Here is a 17,660-nt window from a genome sequence, read left to right on the forward strand (position 1 = left end):
TATTAAATAGAAGCCTGGGAAAAAAGTGAAAATGGCATAGATCAGGATGTCTTTTTTTTTTTTTAAAAAGGTATTGCTACTCATAATAAAGTAGCATAATTGCTACTCATAAAACAAGAAAAGGATGACAATATTTTAAATGAGTAAACTTTGGCCCATCGTGCTCACTTCATGGTGTGAAGAAAACAGCACTTGAATGATTTTTTTCCCTTAATTTGTTCTAAATTACAGCAAAGTGCTCTGCAAGAAGCAAGTGCTTGTGTTAATTAACTCTGAGTAAAGAAGGTCACTGGTATACATAGTACTCATTTTGTGGCTTTAGTTACAGATTTTCTTTTGCAATTAGAATTCTTCATTAGGCTTTACAAACATGCAGATTTTCACTTTTTTATCTAGCATTTTAGATTTAGGCCCACTGTTATTTTTCTCTAAAAAACTTTAAAATTGTAAAGTACTAATGGAATTGACTTAAGAAATAAAACATATGGTTCAACATATTTATAAGTACACCTAAAATATTAACCTTTTATATAAGCCTGAATATAGCTGAATAGCTGAATTTTTAAAACTGCATACACTATTGTACTTCAAATTTTACAACATAAAAATGAACAAATCCGAGTTTTCAGTCATTTTATATTGAGTTGTAAACATCAGAGATAAGATTCTAAATGCTGTAAATTCTTGTAAGTAATCCAAGGTAACAAAAGTTTCATCTTTAGAGAACCATGAACAGCTAAGTCAATGTCTCTAAAATAGATATAACTTTTAAGTGTTTATTTCTAATGTTCAATTATAAAAGCTTTAGTTTTTTTCATTATAAGCCAATATTTTTATGCCTAAGAGTTAAAAGAGAGCCGTAATGTGTGTTAATTATGTTGCTCATATGACACGTGATATAATATACATTTTTAAACTGAAATTGTTTATGGAAGTAAATAATAATGCCATGGTATGATCAGCAATGCAGATGTACTCACCCTTTCCATTCCACTCCAGTAATAACTAGGAATAACTATAAACAAGTTGGCTTTAAATAGATTTAGCCCTAGCACAAAGGTAAAAATGTATGCCATTCTTGTGACTGTCTTTTTCTGAGGATTCAAAAGTTAAGTGTATGTAAATTAGGTACATCTTTTCTTCATTATTGGCCCAAAACTAAAAACTTTCTTTCTAACTCAAAAAGATATCAAAGAAATCTGTTTTATCTAAAATTTTCTACTATTTAATAGGCACTACTCTCTCTGTCAAGCTTCTTTCTCTACCTGACAGAATTAATCAGTACCCTTTTTTTCTGATTCTTTTCATCTTGTTAATATTTGTATTGCATTATGTTACACTTATTATTTACATATTCCTCTTCCTCTGAGACCTCATGAGCACAGAGATGGGGTTTTGTTCATACTGCCAGCTCCAGAACCTAGGGCCCTCTCTGGGCCACTGTAGGCTCTCAATAAATGTTTACTGATCAGAATTGCTTATCAATACACTGAAGTGCTGCCCATGTATATAATAGTGCTTGTCAGACATGCCAAAGGATGTTAGACTTCCCATCTAGTTATTTCTTCTTTAAATCAGGGGTCAGCAAACTTCTGTAAAGGGCGAGAGGTAAATACCATGGGATTGCAGGCCATTCAGTCTGTGTTGTAACCACTCAACTCTGTTCTTGTAGCCTGGAAGTGATCATACACAATGAGTGAATGAATGAGGATGGCTGTGTTCCAATAACTTTATTTACAAAAACAGGCAGCAGGCTGGACTTGGCCCTGCCAATTGCTGCTCTTTATCGTTGTTTTGAAGGGTGGAGGAAGAGGGAATAAAGATTCCAACCATGTATAGTAATAATCACCACAAAGTTTCTTATAAATGTTGGCAATAAGAATTTTGATGGATGTAACATTTTGAAATCTCTCCCAATGCTTGTTCCCGAAGAACAAAGAGGAAACTAAGCAAGTTTTGTTTTTTTCCCCTTCTGTACTTTGTCTACCATGAAGACTAAGCCATTAGGTTGTAGTGGATAAGCAGGAGTGAGAGAATTAGAAGTGCTGATAAACCACTATGGAGGTGAAATAAAAGAAGAACATAGAGGCCAGAAAGCAAATAGAAGTAACCGTGGCTGACAAGACATATGTTTGTCCAAATCCTCCAGTAGGTGAGCTGTATAGACAGACTGAAGAAAAGTTGGGTTTTTCTTCCTTCTCATTTGAGGCAGGAGAAAAGAATGTCATACAGCAGTAGTCCTCAAACATTTTTGCCTGCATACTTCCTAAAAGAATTTTGAAAAAAATGTATATCGCTTCCTACCTTTCTAATTTGACATCTAAAATTTTTTATAATTAGGATGCAATTTTCATCAAATTATAATGACATTTAAAAGTAAACACGTCATGTCACCCTTTCAATATATCCAGTGGAATCTAATATCATAGCAGATTTTTAACTTTTTATTTTGAAATAATTTTAGATTTACAGAAAATTTGCCAACATAGTACAGAGAATTCCTATACACCATTCACCCAACTTCCTCTAATGGTACATATATAAACATAGTACAATCATTAAAACTAAGAAATTAATACTGATACAGTACTACTAACTATAGATTTTAATTTCACATTTTTTCATAATGTGCATTTTCCATTCCAGGATCCAATCCAGGATTCTACCTTGCATTTAGTTGTCATGGCTCCTTATTCTCCTCCAATCTGTGACACTTCCTCAATCTTTCCTTATCTTTCATGACCTGGACACTTTTGAAGTCATCAATTATTTTGTGTAATGTTCATCAATTCGGATTTGTCTGATATTTTTTATTGTTAAATTGGGATTATACATTATTTTGGGGTGGATACCAAAAAAGTCTTGTGCCCTTCTCAGGGCATGATACTAGAGGATACATGATGCTGATGTGGCTTATTACTGCTTAAGTTAACCTTGATTACATGATTAAAGAGTTTTCTCCATTGTAAAGTTAGTACTTTCCAGTTGTAATTAATGACTATTTTGGAGGCACTATTTTAAAGCTATGAAAATTTCCCGTTTCTCCTTAAATGTTCATCCACGAATTTTAGCACCCACTGGTGGATCTTGCCTGTAACAATTATTACTGTTGTGTTTTCCTAATGGTGATTTTTCTCTCATTCCTTCTACATTTTTAATTGGGATTCTTCTGTAGAAAAGAACTGTTGCTCCTCCCCGATTTACTTATTCATTCATTCATTTATTTATTTACATTAATATGGATTCATAGATATTTATTCTATGCTTAAAATCCAATACTATTTTTAATTTGTTTCTAAACGTGTTCCAACTTTGGCCATTGAGAACTCCTTCAGGTTAGTCCTATGTCCTTTGGACATGACCCCATCGTTTTGTAAGCATTTCCTTACTTTCTAGCATCACAAGATATTTCAGTTTCATCTTGTATTTTTCCTGCCCCAGACCTGGAATCAAACACTTCGCCAAGAAGCCCTATTTCTTTTGATTGGTGATACCATGATAATTTGAACTCTATCATAGTCTATTTAAAGATAGAAACACACAGAAACAAGCTCTTAGCTGTCAGAGATTCTTGTTTCTTTTTCTGTTTAGTCTTGTATTTCTATTCTAATCTCCACACGGAATTTTATCCTAATATTTTTATTTTTGAAACTATTTTATTCATTTCCTTGCCATATTTGCCTGTAGTAAAATATGTATATAAGTTAAAATTGTTTTTAAAAATTTCCCTGAGAACATAGGCAGTGTTATACATTTTCTTCTGTATTGAGTTGCCATTTCAATTACTGTCGGCACAGTTGATCAGACCAACATGAATATATTACGATGGTTAATACATAATCAGTATATATAAAACTAAAATGTTATAGGTAGTGCATCTCTTAATGAAATGGATGTATCATAGAAGAAATTAATTAATATTAATTAAAAATTGCTAGAATGAGCCAGGATTCAGCATGAATTCTATTTCTCCGCTCCCTTTCTTTTGTAGCTATATGTGCTGAGAAAATCTGGCAGAGACTGCTGGTACTCACTGTAGTCCATTACCCTCTCCTTCCTGAGCACACTGGGAGACCTCCCAGACTTCCTTGCAGTTAGGATGGACCCTGTGAATAACTCTGGCCAATGATATGTGAGTGGAAGTGCCATGTTGTGTTTCTAGATCCAGAAACTTGAGTTCTCTACTCCTTTTTAAAATGACTATCAATTTTGCCTGTTACTCTTTCACTTATGGGCACCTTGCTTTACCTGGCATATAAAGTAAGGTTTGGAAAAATAAAATATTGTTAATTTCATCATTCTTTTGTTGATACTACTTTTCTATTAAAATGTTTTTATATTAATACATGTTTTAATCAGAACACTGGAGTTCCACATATAGTTCATCCAATTTAATCAAAATGTTCATCATAAAACTTAATTGGTAAAGCCAGTCTGCATTGTCAAAGAAATGATCCAAATAAGACAATGTTCAAAAAAAGTCTGATTTCATTTTTCAATTCAAATAAGCATGATAATACTCATCCCCAAAGCTCAGTTAGAAATCTAAGATAAATAAAGTGCAAAGTCTTGCCATGAGCTCTTAGCCCAGATAAAGTAACACATCAGGGTCTTTCTTATCAATAGTTGCACTGCCTTTACTTTGCTTTCCCTAGATTTTCTTTCCAGAAATAGTCTTTCATAATAGACAGGGGCTGGATGAGATAAAGTATCAAAGGAAGGCAGTTATCTTTCCTGCTGTATATATATATATATATATATATATATATATATATATATATATATATAAAATACATATTAATTTAGACTATCCTAACATGGGGCAAAATAACCCTTTTCTAATTCACCACTTCATCCTTAACAGAAAAATGTATGAAAACAGAGGAAGACATGAGAATTTACATGGGTTTATAAATTCCTTTATTAAAAGAAGTTTCACTGACATTATTTTGAAATTTTGTCTTTGTTTGGTGCCATGGAGGATTTTACCAAGAGAAGACATCATCATAATATTTGGAGTAAAAGATGTCTTTTGTTTTTTTTTTTTGAGGTAGAAAAGGACATTTCTGCAAAAAGAGGTGGGAAAGAAGAACCAGCATGACACCTTGATCTCAGGCAAGTCAATTCTAAGAAAGAATATATATAAAGGTTAATGAGTCTGGAAACTGAGCTCCTTAAAAATATCCATGCCCCTGTATCCCTTGGAAGTCTTTATGTATCCACAGGATACATATTCTCAATTTAAAGACTGTTAACTTAGAGAATGTATTTCAATAGCCCATGGAAGCTACATAATTAATCGAAGATAGATCTCTAACTTCTTCTGTCAGGCAGAGGTAGGGGATCCACTGAGGAAACCAAGGCCTTAGGAGGTGGAGGACCTACTATTTAGGAGGAGCCTGGACCCGTGAATAACTGAATAGAGCAAAGTCTTCCTGCAAGCCCATGTTGGTGTGGATGAAAAATAAACCTTTGCTGTGTTAAGCCAATGAGATTTTGGGATTGTTTGGTCCAGTATTAAGCCTCCCCTGACCAAGGGAGTAACTGATAGTGCTGCAGAGGTGACATGGCCTTATTGCCAAGAACTGTAATGTCCAGGTAGGGAACTGAATGGGAGTCACAGCCAGGGATAAGGCAATGCCAGGGAAAGCCAGGATGGGGCCAGTCCAAAGAGACTAGACTAAAAGTTACAGGAAACACAGACTTCATAGAGATGCCAGTAGAATTCCCAGGTGTGGGCCAGACAACTACCATCAGTGGACACCAGATAACACAGCCACAGTCAGTTATCACCTACTCCCCCCAGTACCACAAGACCACAACAAGTTCTCATACATCCAACCACCATTTTGAGGAGGGAATGGAAACTCCGGAAGACTGAATGTTTATCTAGTGAGACCATGTAATGCACCCTTGATAGGGAGTGGAACTTTCAATAGAAGAAACACTTAAACTGAAAGAAGACTGTTGGAATTGGAAGAGCCCAATATACCTTCAGTTGGAAAAATCCAAGGTTTTCTATTATTCAGAGTTATAGAAAATAATTGACTGTTTTTTGGAGGGGGCATATTAATTACGTGTGAATGAGTTTGTGACCCTGCTACTTTTTTCTTTTCATGTATAGCATGAAATCTAGCTCAGATTAAAAATAGTTGTGGAAGAAAGTTTTTAAAAGTGCACGTATGTGAATAAAACAGAGTATTTTAGTAATTCCTATTTCTGAAATTTCAGTAATGGGAAGCAGCGCATGATCTGTCCATTAGGATGTGGTTCAATACTAAATATCAAAGTACAGAGCACTGACAAGCAGTACAGTTTTTTTTTCCTGCAAAACCACTTTACTAATGACATACTTTGTCAAATTTTTATGTGTGACTGACTATTCAACTTCAATATACCTTGGCTGGAAGGATAATTGATTAGCAGTTTTTACCAAGTCCACTAAAAAGAACAGAACTTTAATTTCACTTGACAGATTATTAAATTGAGCTTTTATAACATCTGGTTAGTCCAAGCCAATTTTTCCTTTGAGTCATAAATATACAACTGTCACATAATGTAATATCTTTAAAAAAAAAGTCCCCAAACAAACAATATTATGGAAGTAGATTGTATCAGTGTGTAAACTGCACAGCAGTAGCAAAGAGCTGCTTTTGGAAGCTGTATTAACTGTTTCAGGCCGCAAGGACTTCATTCTCAGGACACGTTCTTCAAATTGTATTTCTAATGATGATAGTTTTCCACTTAGAAACTTATTCATACTTTCTCCCAAGCTCCATCTTGTGACTACTTGCCACCAGTTTTGAGGCAGCTGGTTGTAATAACTAAAATGCACACTCTAGGGAGACTCTCCCAGTTTCTCTCTATCACAGGACCTTACTTAATTTTCATGACCACCTAATATTTTCTTATGCATTTCTTTACTGGTTTACTGTCGGTTTTCCTTCATTCGAAAATAAGTGCTCGCCCCAATACCTCCAATTTCTAGAATGGCTCTTGGTTCTTAACAGGAACTCAATAAATATTTACACAATGAGTAAACTTTTGAACATTGATTATGAAGTCCTTTATAAGAAATTAATGAAGGAAGATCAAATCTGTGAGTTTTAATTTAGAGATAGTATCATACTTTTAATCATTTTTTACTGACTGCATGAACTAGCCCAATGCAAATGGAGTTTGTTCCCCCAAACCCTAGTTTACTCAATAGAACTCCCCAAATAAACTCCTTTATATAGCAAAGGTATCTAGATTACTACTGAAGAGTAATTTATTTAGTACTTGTCTTGTTCTAATGAAACTGTAATTCACATCTTTCATTTTTCCCCTTTAAATTCAAGATACATTTTATATCTTTTGGTTGTTAGGAGTGGTATACATTTTATACCTTTAGTCTTTGCTAAAGCTTGTGAATTTTAACAGTATTAGGATAACAATAAGTTCCTCTGAGCTTATCTATAAGATTTTTTAACTCTCCAACTTTGTCATCATTTCGTAATTGATGATTTTAGGCCACATTGCATGGTTGCTTATGAAATTGTGCTGCTAACCAAGATTTTTACTATTTAAAGAAAGGTTATTTTTCTTCTCCTTTAGTCTGAGAAGTCAGAACTAATAAAAATGAATGTCACCCTAAATACTAGTATAGAGCACAGAACCTGTGAGTTTTAAGCTTAGAAATTAGTGTTTTCCAAACCCTGCTGTTAAACTGATCAAATTAAAAAACAAACAAGAAACCTCTCAAAAGCCTTTTCCTTTTTCCTCTCTTATACAAGGGTAGGACTTTAAAATTTGTTTTGCTTTTCTCTGCCTCTCTCTTTTAATGGAATGAGTATTGGTAAACGTCTGAATAGATATCAGATTAGTTTTAAAATTGCCAAAAATTTTTGGTAGAAGCATATTAATGCAAAAACTATTATTCACATTGGTTTGAGAGTTTTCATTTGGGAGTTTCTTTTAATAGTTTTTGTTTTCTGAAGAATAGGCATTGTAAAACCTCCCCTTTTAAAGAATAGATCACAGTTCGAGGAAATGAATAAATGAACACCTATCTGATTTGGTTACAATTCAAAACCGGTAATCATTTTAAGAATAATTAAAATGGTGACACGATTCACATTAGAGTGGCATCTGGTCTGTAAAGGAAAGTACTCTTCTTTACTCATTCTCATGGCCGTGGGTGGCATCCTCTCGCTTCATTATTATTGGTCATTCTTCTCAAGATCAGAAATGAGAATATTTTCTTCTAAATGTACTGTACTAAAGTTGGTTGCGGGATAGTAAGGATTTCCAAACTGTGCAAGTCTCCTGAAGATACCACTACTGTGCTTGTATATGCAGAAGGAAAGTGTGGAAATTGCCAGAATTACTATCAGCGTGACTGCTACTGCAAGGGGTATAATGCTGTGACTTGGTCCTGAAAGAAGATGAAAAAAAGAAAACTTCAATGACAAGTAGTAAGATAGATACTGTCACATAGTTACTTTCTATTTTATTATTTCTATGAAAAATCAAAACTTTCTCTACTGTTCTAAACCTACATTTTCCTGGATCCTTATTTACTGTGTGAATATCTAAAATCAAATACAAAAAAAATACTGAGATGAAAATTTCCTTTTAATCAGCAAAGTTATGTCATTGCTTATAGCAGGGCTCAGCAAATAATGGTCCATGGATCAAATCTGGCACCTGTTTTTACAAATGACGTTTTATTAGAACTCAGCCACACTAATAATGTTTCTATTGTCTATGGCTGCTTTTGTGCTACAAAGGCAGTGTGACAGAAACCATATGGCTCCTACAGCCTGAAATATTTACTATTTGGTCCTTTAAAGAAAAGTTTGCTGACCCCTGATTTATAATAATCATTATTAGTGCTCACAAACACATACACTGCTTTTTTTTTTAAGCTGAAGTATCCCCATCCAGTTTCAGCACTGTGCTGCATTAAAAATATGAGTAAAATATAGTCCCTGCCTGCAAGGAACTCAGTTTTGTTGGGATCTGATGTAGAGTTGGTCCAGCAACGGTAACCTCCCTGGCTTTTTGCAAAGATTAAAAAAATCAGCTTCTCACCTTTTAGATCTCAAGAATCTTGGGAAATGAATAATAGCTCCTCCATTCAAAAAGTTAGAGGGTTCCTGTTTGAGGATTTTCTACTGTAAGAATGTATCTTTTCCAAGTAGACTCTATATCAAAGTTTGAACTCTGCTCTTTTTGATCTAAGCAAAGATCCAGGGAAATATGTAGGGAATGGCCCAGAGGCAGAGCAGTAAAGACTTTGTGAGTGGAGGGAGTGCCTTAGTACACTACTTAATGCTCATTCACTCTTAAAAGAAATGTCAACATTACCAATAGCAAAAATACACTTAAAAAAATAAAACCCCTCAATTTTGCAATTTTAAAATAATATTGTATAATTTTGCATAATATTATTGAAAACATGTAGTATTGTGTATGTGTAAAGATACTTTTTAAAGAAAGACTGTTGAACGAGTATTCATTCTCAGGATGGAGGCAGCGGGCAAGTATAGAAGGGGCATATGGAATCAGAAAATGTGGAGTGTAGTTCTCCATGTAGCCTCAGTTTGGACAAGTACTTTTCTCATCTGTAACATGAGAATACTGTATCTGCTTCACTGCCTTGGAAAGTTGCTGTGTAGGATAAAAGAGGTGTCTTATGTAGTACAGGAAGCTTTAAAGTCCTGAACAGACATGAGATGTTTCTGATTTGTTCTTGATAGTTGAATGCTAGTGGTTGCTTGGGCACACTAATAGGTTAGTCATGGTTTCCACACAGAGTTGATATCCACACTTTCAGAGCTTCAAAGTTTGGTTCCCACACCTACCAGTTTTTGCTCTTTAATTCCCAATATCTAGTCAGTCACCAAAGCCTGATGATTCTCTTCACATTTCCGCCTTCCCTTTTTTGTTCCCAGTTATATCATTCAAATTACAACCGTCTCCCTTTACATCAGATTGGTGTGACTCCACTGTTGGTGTCTCTAGAGCATGTAGGTGTTCCCTGTGTCCTTTACCATGGAGTTCAGCTCTTTAGCCCAGCACTTTCTGTGGATGGACCCTACAGTAATACGGTTTTATTCCCAACACCACCTAACGTGGTCCAGTCTAAGCTCATTCTCAATTTCTGCCTTTAGTCATTCTGGACCTTTTATCCAATATTCCTTCCCTCCTCTATTCTCATTATCTTTTGCGATTCCAAAGACTCATCCCCTCTATTAAGTTTTCTTAAGGAGCCCAGGCCATATAAATCCTTCCTTCTTTGTTAATACCTGCATCTAGAAACTGTTGTGATTACTATAAACACCTTCCCACTGTTAATGATCCTTGTTAACATCTTCTCTTAGAAAGCTCTATTATTTGCAACTGACTAGAATTTTCTGGCTTATATTTCTAAAATTATTTATAATCACCACAAACTAAGTATATAGCTCAAGATGAAGTTATATGACTTTTATAATATATTATGGCTTGCAATAGAGAATCACATCTACTTATCCACAACAAGGATACCTAGACCTGAATTATATTTCCTGGGACCAAAGATGGAGCTTAAAATTCTGAGTAGCAGCTGCCAGAATGAGGGTTGCTAGTTTACATTCCCAGCTCTATTTGCTTGAGGTAAACTTCTTTTTTTGCCCATTAAGTTAACAGCTAGGGTGACACAAGAAAGTGATAGTCTTTGATTTGATTTATAATGATTTTTTTTCTTCATATCAGAGGAAGGAGCTGAAATGTTCTCCAACTTGTTTGATGTAAAACAAGACAATAATGTTAGAATCTATCTGAATACTCTGAATACTTAGATTTTAAAAGCTTTAAGTGCTAAAGAGGTGGGTCAACTTTAGTCAAGGTAGAAGCAAAATGAAGATTTACTTTCTAACTTTCCCCACCTGCTTCCATTTTACATATAAATCCTTTTTTGTCTTGACATGAGGATAACTGCCACACTCCTTCGGGAATCCTCAGGGCAACACACAGATGGGGTTTGACATGGTCCATCTCTGGCTTCCTCATACCCCAGTTTGACTGGTCTGTGAGAGTTCCATCAAACCACTTTATGGTTTCATCTGTGGAAAAAATGCTAACATGAATTATGTGCATGGTTATCAAACATACTAAGTCTGGAATGAACCTTAAAAAGCAGCCCCTAAATTTAATGAGACTCTCTCCTTATCTGATGCATTCAACAATCATGAACTCAACATCAAAAGGTAGGTATAAGTGAGGTTGCCTTGTGAACAACTCTCTTTATTTTAGATATATTGTTCTAATTTAGTTCATTCAAGATATCATGTTTCTTAATGTAACAGTTTGAATTCGAAATATTCCCTATCATTACAAACAATTTAAAGAAATCATTTAAAGTCCTAACAGCTATATCATTACAAAGTAGATGACTTTCTAAAAGAATTTTACAGTGAGCTTCTTTTTTTGTATTAAGTACCCCTTAAAGTTTATTAGATTTATAGATAGAATAATAAAATTTGTAGTTTGAACTTAAAAGCTTAAAGAAAAAAAAACTTCATTACTTCAGTACATTGAATATCTTAGAAATCAAGTAGTTGCAAACAGTCCTTTATGAGCACAGAGTACAGTTAGCTTCTTTAAAAAGCAAGCCAGTGGTATACCAAGGGGTGGGGGCAGTGGTAGAATCCATCCATGTGTAGGTGATAAGGGAGTGTCTTGTCTGAAAAGGATTTAAAACAAACAATAAAACTAAGCATAAGTCAGTCAGCTTTCTATTATCATCCTGTGCTAGAAGTTTTAAGCAATGTCGGTGATTGAAATACTCTTCCTTGCCAGCATGAACCCATCCTCCGCCTTGGTACACCACTGTAACAAGTTCTCTATACCAGTTAAAGTAATTTTCTTTACAAGTACTTTCAACAACCATCAGTTACATAAAGTAAAGAATAGCATGCTCTCATCTGATTGCAAACTCTGTTTTTTATGAGTAGCAAATAACAATTCTACTAGCACTATTTATCACTGAAACATTTCCATAACTCTATTGTGCTCTTATAACGTTTAGAAACCTGGGGTATTTTCATGTAAATATGGTTTGGTGTCTATGACTAAGTCTGTGAACACAAAGTTCCAGCCAAGCATCTTCATAATGCAAGATTAAGTATAAGATAAACTTGTTTGTTTTCATTTTTGGTTTTCTGGGATTATTTCAAAGGGCAAGAGTGTATAAAAAGGGGTTAGCAATGATGTCTTTGGAAGAAATGGCTTTAGGATTTATGATATTTTTTTAAACAGCAATGTATCCAAGGAAAGTTTTCTGGTTTGCAGATGCCATTTCCATCAACCTTGACCACTGTGTATTTATTTATGCGCTCTCCTCTTCTCTACCCAGTCACTTACTGTCACCATCAAACTGAGCATTCAGCCAAACCATCTGGACAGAAGAACTGAAAGCTAAAAGCTGGTCTAGGAGAAATGAATTTTCAGCTTCATCTTTGATTGTTAAAAGATTAGATCCTATAAAAGAGACAAACAGCAAATGAATAACTATTTGTGTTTACATGTAAATACAATTAAAATAATGTCTTCTATACCATAATTCATAAAGCTCAGGCTTTGATGCATGTAAATCAATGAAGTTAGAACACTGCTTCACACACCATACACAAAAATAAACTCAAAATGGTTTAAAGATTTAATATAAGACATGACACCATAAAACTCCTAGAAGAGAATGTAGGCAAAATATTCTCTGACATAAATCATAGCAATGTCTTAGGTCAGTCTCCCAAAGCAAAAGAGATAAAAGCAAAAAGAAACAAATGAGACCTAATTAAACTTATAAGTTTTGCATAAACAAAACGAAAAGACAACCTATGGAATGAGAGAAAATATTTGGAAACAGCACGACCAGCAAGGGCTTGGTTTCCAAAATATACAAACAGCTCATATAGCTCAATATAAAAAAAAAACACAGCCCAATCAAAAAATAGACAGAAGACCTAATTAGACATTTCTCCAAAGAAGACATACAGCTGACCAACAGGCACATGAAAAGATGCTCAACATTGCTAATTATTAGAGAAATGCAAGTCAAAACTATACTGAGGGGCTTCCCTGGTGGCGCAGTGGTTGCGCGTCCGCCTGCTGATGCAGGGGAACCGGGTTCGCGTCCCGGTCTGGGAGGATCCCACATGCCGCGGAGCGGCTGGGCCCGTGAGCCATGGCCGCTGGGCCTGCGCGTCCGGAGCCTGTGCTCCGCAACGGGAGAGGCCACAGCAGAGGGAGGCCCGCATACCACAAAAACAAAAAAACAAAAAAACAAAAAAAAAAACTATACTGAGATATCATCTCAATAATATTGAGATGCTATCCAGTCAGAATTGCCATCATCAAAAAGTCTACAAATAGTAAATGCTGGAGAGGGTGTGGAGAAAAGGGAACCCTCCTACACTGTTGGTGGGAATGTGAATTTGTGCAGCCACTATGGAGAACAGTATGGAGGTTCCTTAAAAAATGAAAAATAGAGTTACCATATGATCCTGCAATTCCATTCCTGGACATATATCCGGAAAAGATGAAAACTCTTAATTTGAAAGGATACAGGCACCCCAACGTTCATAGCAGCACTATTTACAATAGCCAAGACGTGGAAGCAACCTAAAGTGTCCATCGACAGATGAATAGATAAAGAAGATATGGTATATATACACAATAGAATATTGGCCATAAAGAAGAATGAAATAATGCCATTTGCAGCAACATGGATGGACCTAGAGATTATCATGCTAAGTGAAGTAAGGCAGACAGAGAAAGACAAATATCATATGATATCACTTATATGTGGAATCTAAAAAAATGAAACAAATGAACTTATTTACAAAACAGAAACAGATTCACAGACATAGAAAACAAACTTATGGTTACCAAAGGGGAAAGTTGGGGGAGGTATAAGATAGGAGCTTGGGATTAACAGATACATACTACTATGTATAAAATAGATAAACAACAAGGTCCTTCTGTGTTGCACAGGGAACTATATTCAATATCTTATAATAACCTATAATGGAAAAGAATATGAAAAAGAATATATATCTATATATCTAACTACCTATCTATCCATATCTGAATCACTTTGCTGTACACCAGAAACTAACACATTGTAAATCAACTATACTTCAATAAAAAAATTAAAAAGCTCAGGCTTTGAAAAGTGAAAGTTTCCATTGTTAATAAGTAATTTTTGATTAGAATTTTTAAAGTAGTATGACATTTATTAAAAGATACAAGCTTGTACTTAAAGAATAGAATATTGGGGGCTTCCCTGGTGGCGCAGTGGTTGCGCGTCCGCCTGCCGATGCAGGGGAATCGGGTTCGCGCCCCGGTCTGGGAGGATCCCACGTGCCACGGAGCGGCTGGGCCCGTGAGCCATGGCCGCTGAGCCTGCGCGTCCGGAGCCTGTGCCCCGCAACGGGAGAGGCCACAACAGAGGGAGGCCCGCATACCACAAAAAAAAATAAAAAATAAAAGCCAAATTCTTACAGTGACTCTACATGGTGTTCCCTCCCCACTCCCGTCCTCTCAGATCTCATCAATTATTAATCTAGAATATTAATTTTCAGGAACATTAAAGATTCATAATTCAAATTCATTCAAAGGGAACACTTTTTTGGGAAAGTGCAGTATCCTGAGACATCATCTTGGGTTTTTAATTGTATACTGGACATTGAACATTTTAGCCATCCTCCAAACAAGCAAATTCAATAATATTTACTTTTTCAATTGTTTTTGTTGCTTCTAAAATCACTAAATAATCAGACAAATGAAGAAAACTACATTGTTTACTGAAATGTCAAGAAGGAACACATTGAAAGCATTTTACCACAACAAAAGAATTACCTTCCTTTTTGCAAAATTCATGAGCAGCCTCAAAACTCGTACTGTCTAAGACTGTAGAAAAACTGTAGCAATTACTTTTGAATTTTATCCAGGGAATAGATGTTTCTGAGCACAACTCTGGGTATCCAAATGGTCTTGTTTCTATGAACAAAATCAGTTATGATTTCAAGGTGGTGACTGGGTTCACTTATTGAGATAAACATTGCATTACATTCTATGAAAGACCAAGATAAATATATGTAATGAGATTTTCATGATAATACTCTGAAAGAGTGGGTTTAATGTAAATGATTACAAAACTGGAATGGCTTATAGCATGTCTGGAAGAAATAATCTTTTCCTACAAATAACAGGGTATATTAATGCATAGCTTCATAGGCTTAGTTTGGGTGTTATCTTTAATATTTACAATTAGTGTCCTAAAGGTTGGAAAAACTGGGGGATGTGATTCAGAGAAATACTGGCAGCTGAATGAAGTTGGTAAAAGACACTTCCAAATGTACAGAATGTGTTCCATTCAATGCTGAAGATTTAGTAAATCCTTACCTGCTAGTCAACTTAGAGAAAATAAAGCATTCAATAAAGTAACATATCATAACATAACATAACATAGTATAACATAATATATCGTAACATAACATAGTATAACATATCATAACATAACATATATCATGACATGACATAACATATCATAACATAACGTAACAAATCATATCATGACAACATATCATAATATATCATGACATGACATAACACAACACATAACTAAGGGGAATTTGGGGAAGTCTTTGTTTCAGAGGGCAAGCATGAGAGTCAGACACACCCACACTGAGATCCTAGGTTCATGGCTGTGGGTATGTTACCTATCTTCCCCACACTCCCACACATGTAAAAGAGAGCTAACAATAACATCTTTCTTACAACTTAAGAAGTTTAGGTGAGCTAGTGCCTGTCACTTAAGCACTCAATAGATGTAGCGTTATTGAAAAAAGAAGGATAACTTCATGGTGTTTTAGAAGGAGAATTAGCTTTCCCAATACATATGGCTATCATTTACATTTTTGTCCTGAATTGTTTTGAGCTGAACTTACATAATATGTGTGCTATTTGACTTATAGTATCCAGAGAGTAAGTAAATACATGCACACTTACTAAATGAGAGATTTAAAAAGAAACCAGTTAGGCTTAAGGAAATTTCTTTTTGTACACCGTAGCAATCAAAGGAAAGGGGACCTGATTTAATGGGATAAACACAACATCAGAGATCAAGGAAACTAGGCTTCTGCTCCTGGTGCTGTTGACAGACATCTGTGAGATCTTCAGGAAGCTATTTAATGTTCTGAGTTTAAGTTTCATCTTTAAAATAATGTTCATCTGGTTGGGCGAGGTGAACATTCAGTGTAATGAGATACTATTATCATTATTGTCATGTTTTATATATACATATATAATATAAATACAAATATTATTACCATGATGATGATGATGATGATGATGATGCTCTAGAATACTATTAGTCTTTGAGTTAAACATAAATCTTCAGTGGTATTCAAGGTCCTCCGCACATGCTCCTAACCTATGTTTCTAACCTGATTTCCTACCTCTCTCTTACCAAAAACCTGCCATGCAGGAAAATCTCAACACCAGCTTTGCTCAGCTACATACCCAGTCCTTTCTTCCTCCCATGCCTGCCCAAGCTTTTCTGCTCAGAATGCCTCTCCACGTCCCATCATTTCCTGATCACACCCATTCTTCAAGACCAATCTCCACAGTCATGTCCTTCAAGAAGGCTTTTTGCTTTTCCCCAAGTGGATCTGATGTGTCCATTTTCTTGCTAACCCCCCGCAGCACTTGCTATGGCTCTTATATCATTTGGTAGCCCTGCCTCATGTAACACTTATTTGTATATCACCTACCAGACCAAATGCTTCTCGAGGGCAGATACTTCTTACTACTTTCCCTCATAGCTCGTGCTTAGCACAGTGCCTTGCATTCAGTAGGTTCACAGTATGTATTTCTTGAGTTGAATAGAATTGAACCTACCTGTGGGCACATGACAAATGGCTCCTTGCAGATATGACTCACAGGCTGTGCTACTCCAGTGTCCACTAGTGTCGGCGAAAACACAGTCACCCAGGAAGGATGACTCATTGTCTTTCCAAAAAGTGAAGGAGGATTTGGTGCCATCTGACCAGTCAAAATTAAGACCATTCTGTGGAGGGAAATTGAGCCATCATTTCCTTGCCATGAACGCTGGCAACATCACCCAATGCTGTCTGAGCAGCTCTCACTTCATGCATGGATTTAGATTTCCACATCTAGACTTATATTTCAGGAAGTCTAGGACAGCTTGTGGATATGACCTGACAAAAAGGACTATCTGCCATAAGCAATATCTTTTTCAGTTTTTGGGAATCCTTGGTTCCCTCCTACCATAATTTCCTGGTAAGCAATCAGAGTGAAGTTGAATCAATATCTTGTTCTTTACACCAAAATAAATTTAAGATTGATCAAAGATTCATACATATAATTGAAAACATAAAAGTACTAAAGAAAACTTGGCTAAATATATATATATATATATATATATATATATTTTTTTTTTTTTTTTTTTCGGTACGCGGGCCTCTCACTGCTGTGGCCCCTCCTTTTGCGCAGCACAGGCTCCAGATGCGCAGGCTCAGCGGCCATGGCTCACGGGCCCAGCCGCTCCGCGGCATGTGGGATCTTCCTGGACCGGGGCACGAACCCGTGTCCCCTGCATCGGCAGG

The 17,660-nt window shown here is 35.7% G+C and overlaps 1 protein-coding gene across 2 annotated transcripts in view; it reads right to left on the reverse strand.

Annotated features, from left to right (window-relative positions):
* Nucleotides 1–5,071: 5,071 nt before the first annotated feature.
* The window catches only part of PLA2R1 (phospholipase A2 receptor 1), a 117,394-nt gene continuing 104,805 nt past the window's right edge, over nt 5,072–17,660 (reverse strand). The window contains exons 25-29 of one of the 2 annotated variants that reach the window (XM_007127393.4): nt 16,933–17,101; nt 14,965–15,030; nt 12,391–12,507; nt 10,914–11,090; nt 5,072–8,416 (exon numbers count right to left, since the gene is read on the reverse strand). In XM_007127393.4, the coding sequence (XP_007127455.2) occupies nt 8,202–8,416; nt 10,914–11,090; nt 12,391–12,507; nt 14,965–15,030; nt 16,933–17,101 (744 nt within the window). In that variant the 3' untranslated portion in view covers nt 5,072–8,201. Of the gene's footprint in view, nt 8,417–10,913; nt 11,091–12,390; nt 12,508–14,889; nt 15,031–16,932; nt 17,102–17,660 lie in introns of both variants that reach the window. The other variant, XM_007127392.4, reaches the window with a different exon arrangement.

This window comes from Physeter macrocephalus, chromosome 2 (genome assembly GCF_002837175.3).
Source record: "Physeter macrocephalus isolate SW-GA chromosome 2, ASM283717v5, whole genome shotgun sequence".
Taxonomy (NCBI): Eukaryota; Metazoa; Chordata; class Mammalia; order Artiodactyla; family Physeteridae; genus Physeter; species Physeter macrocephalus.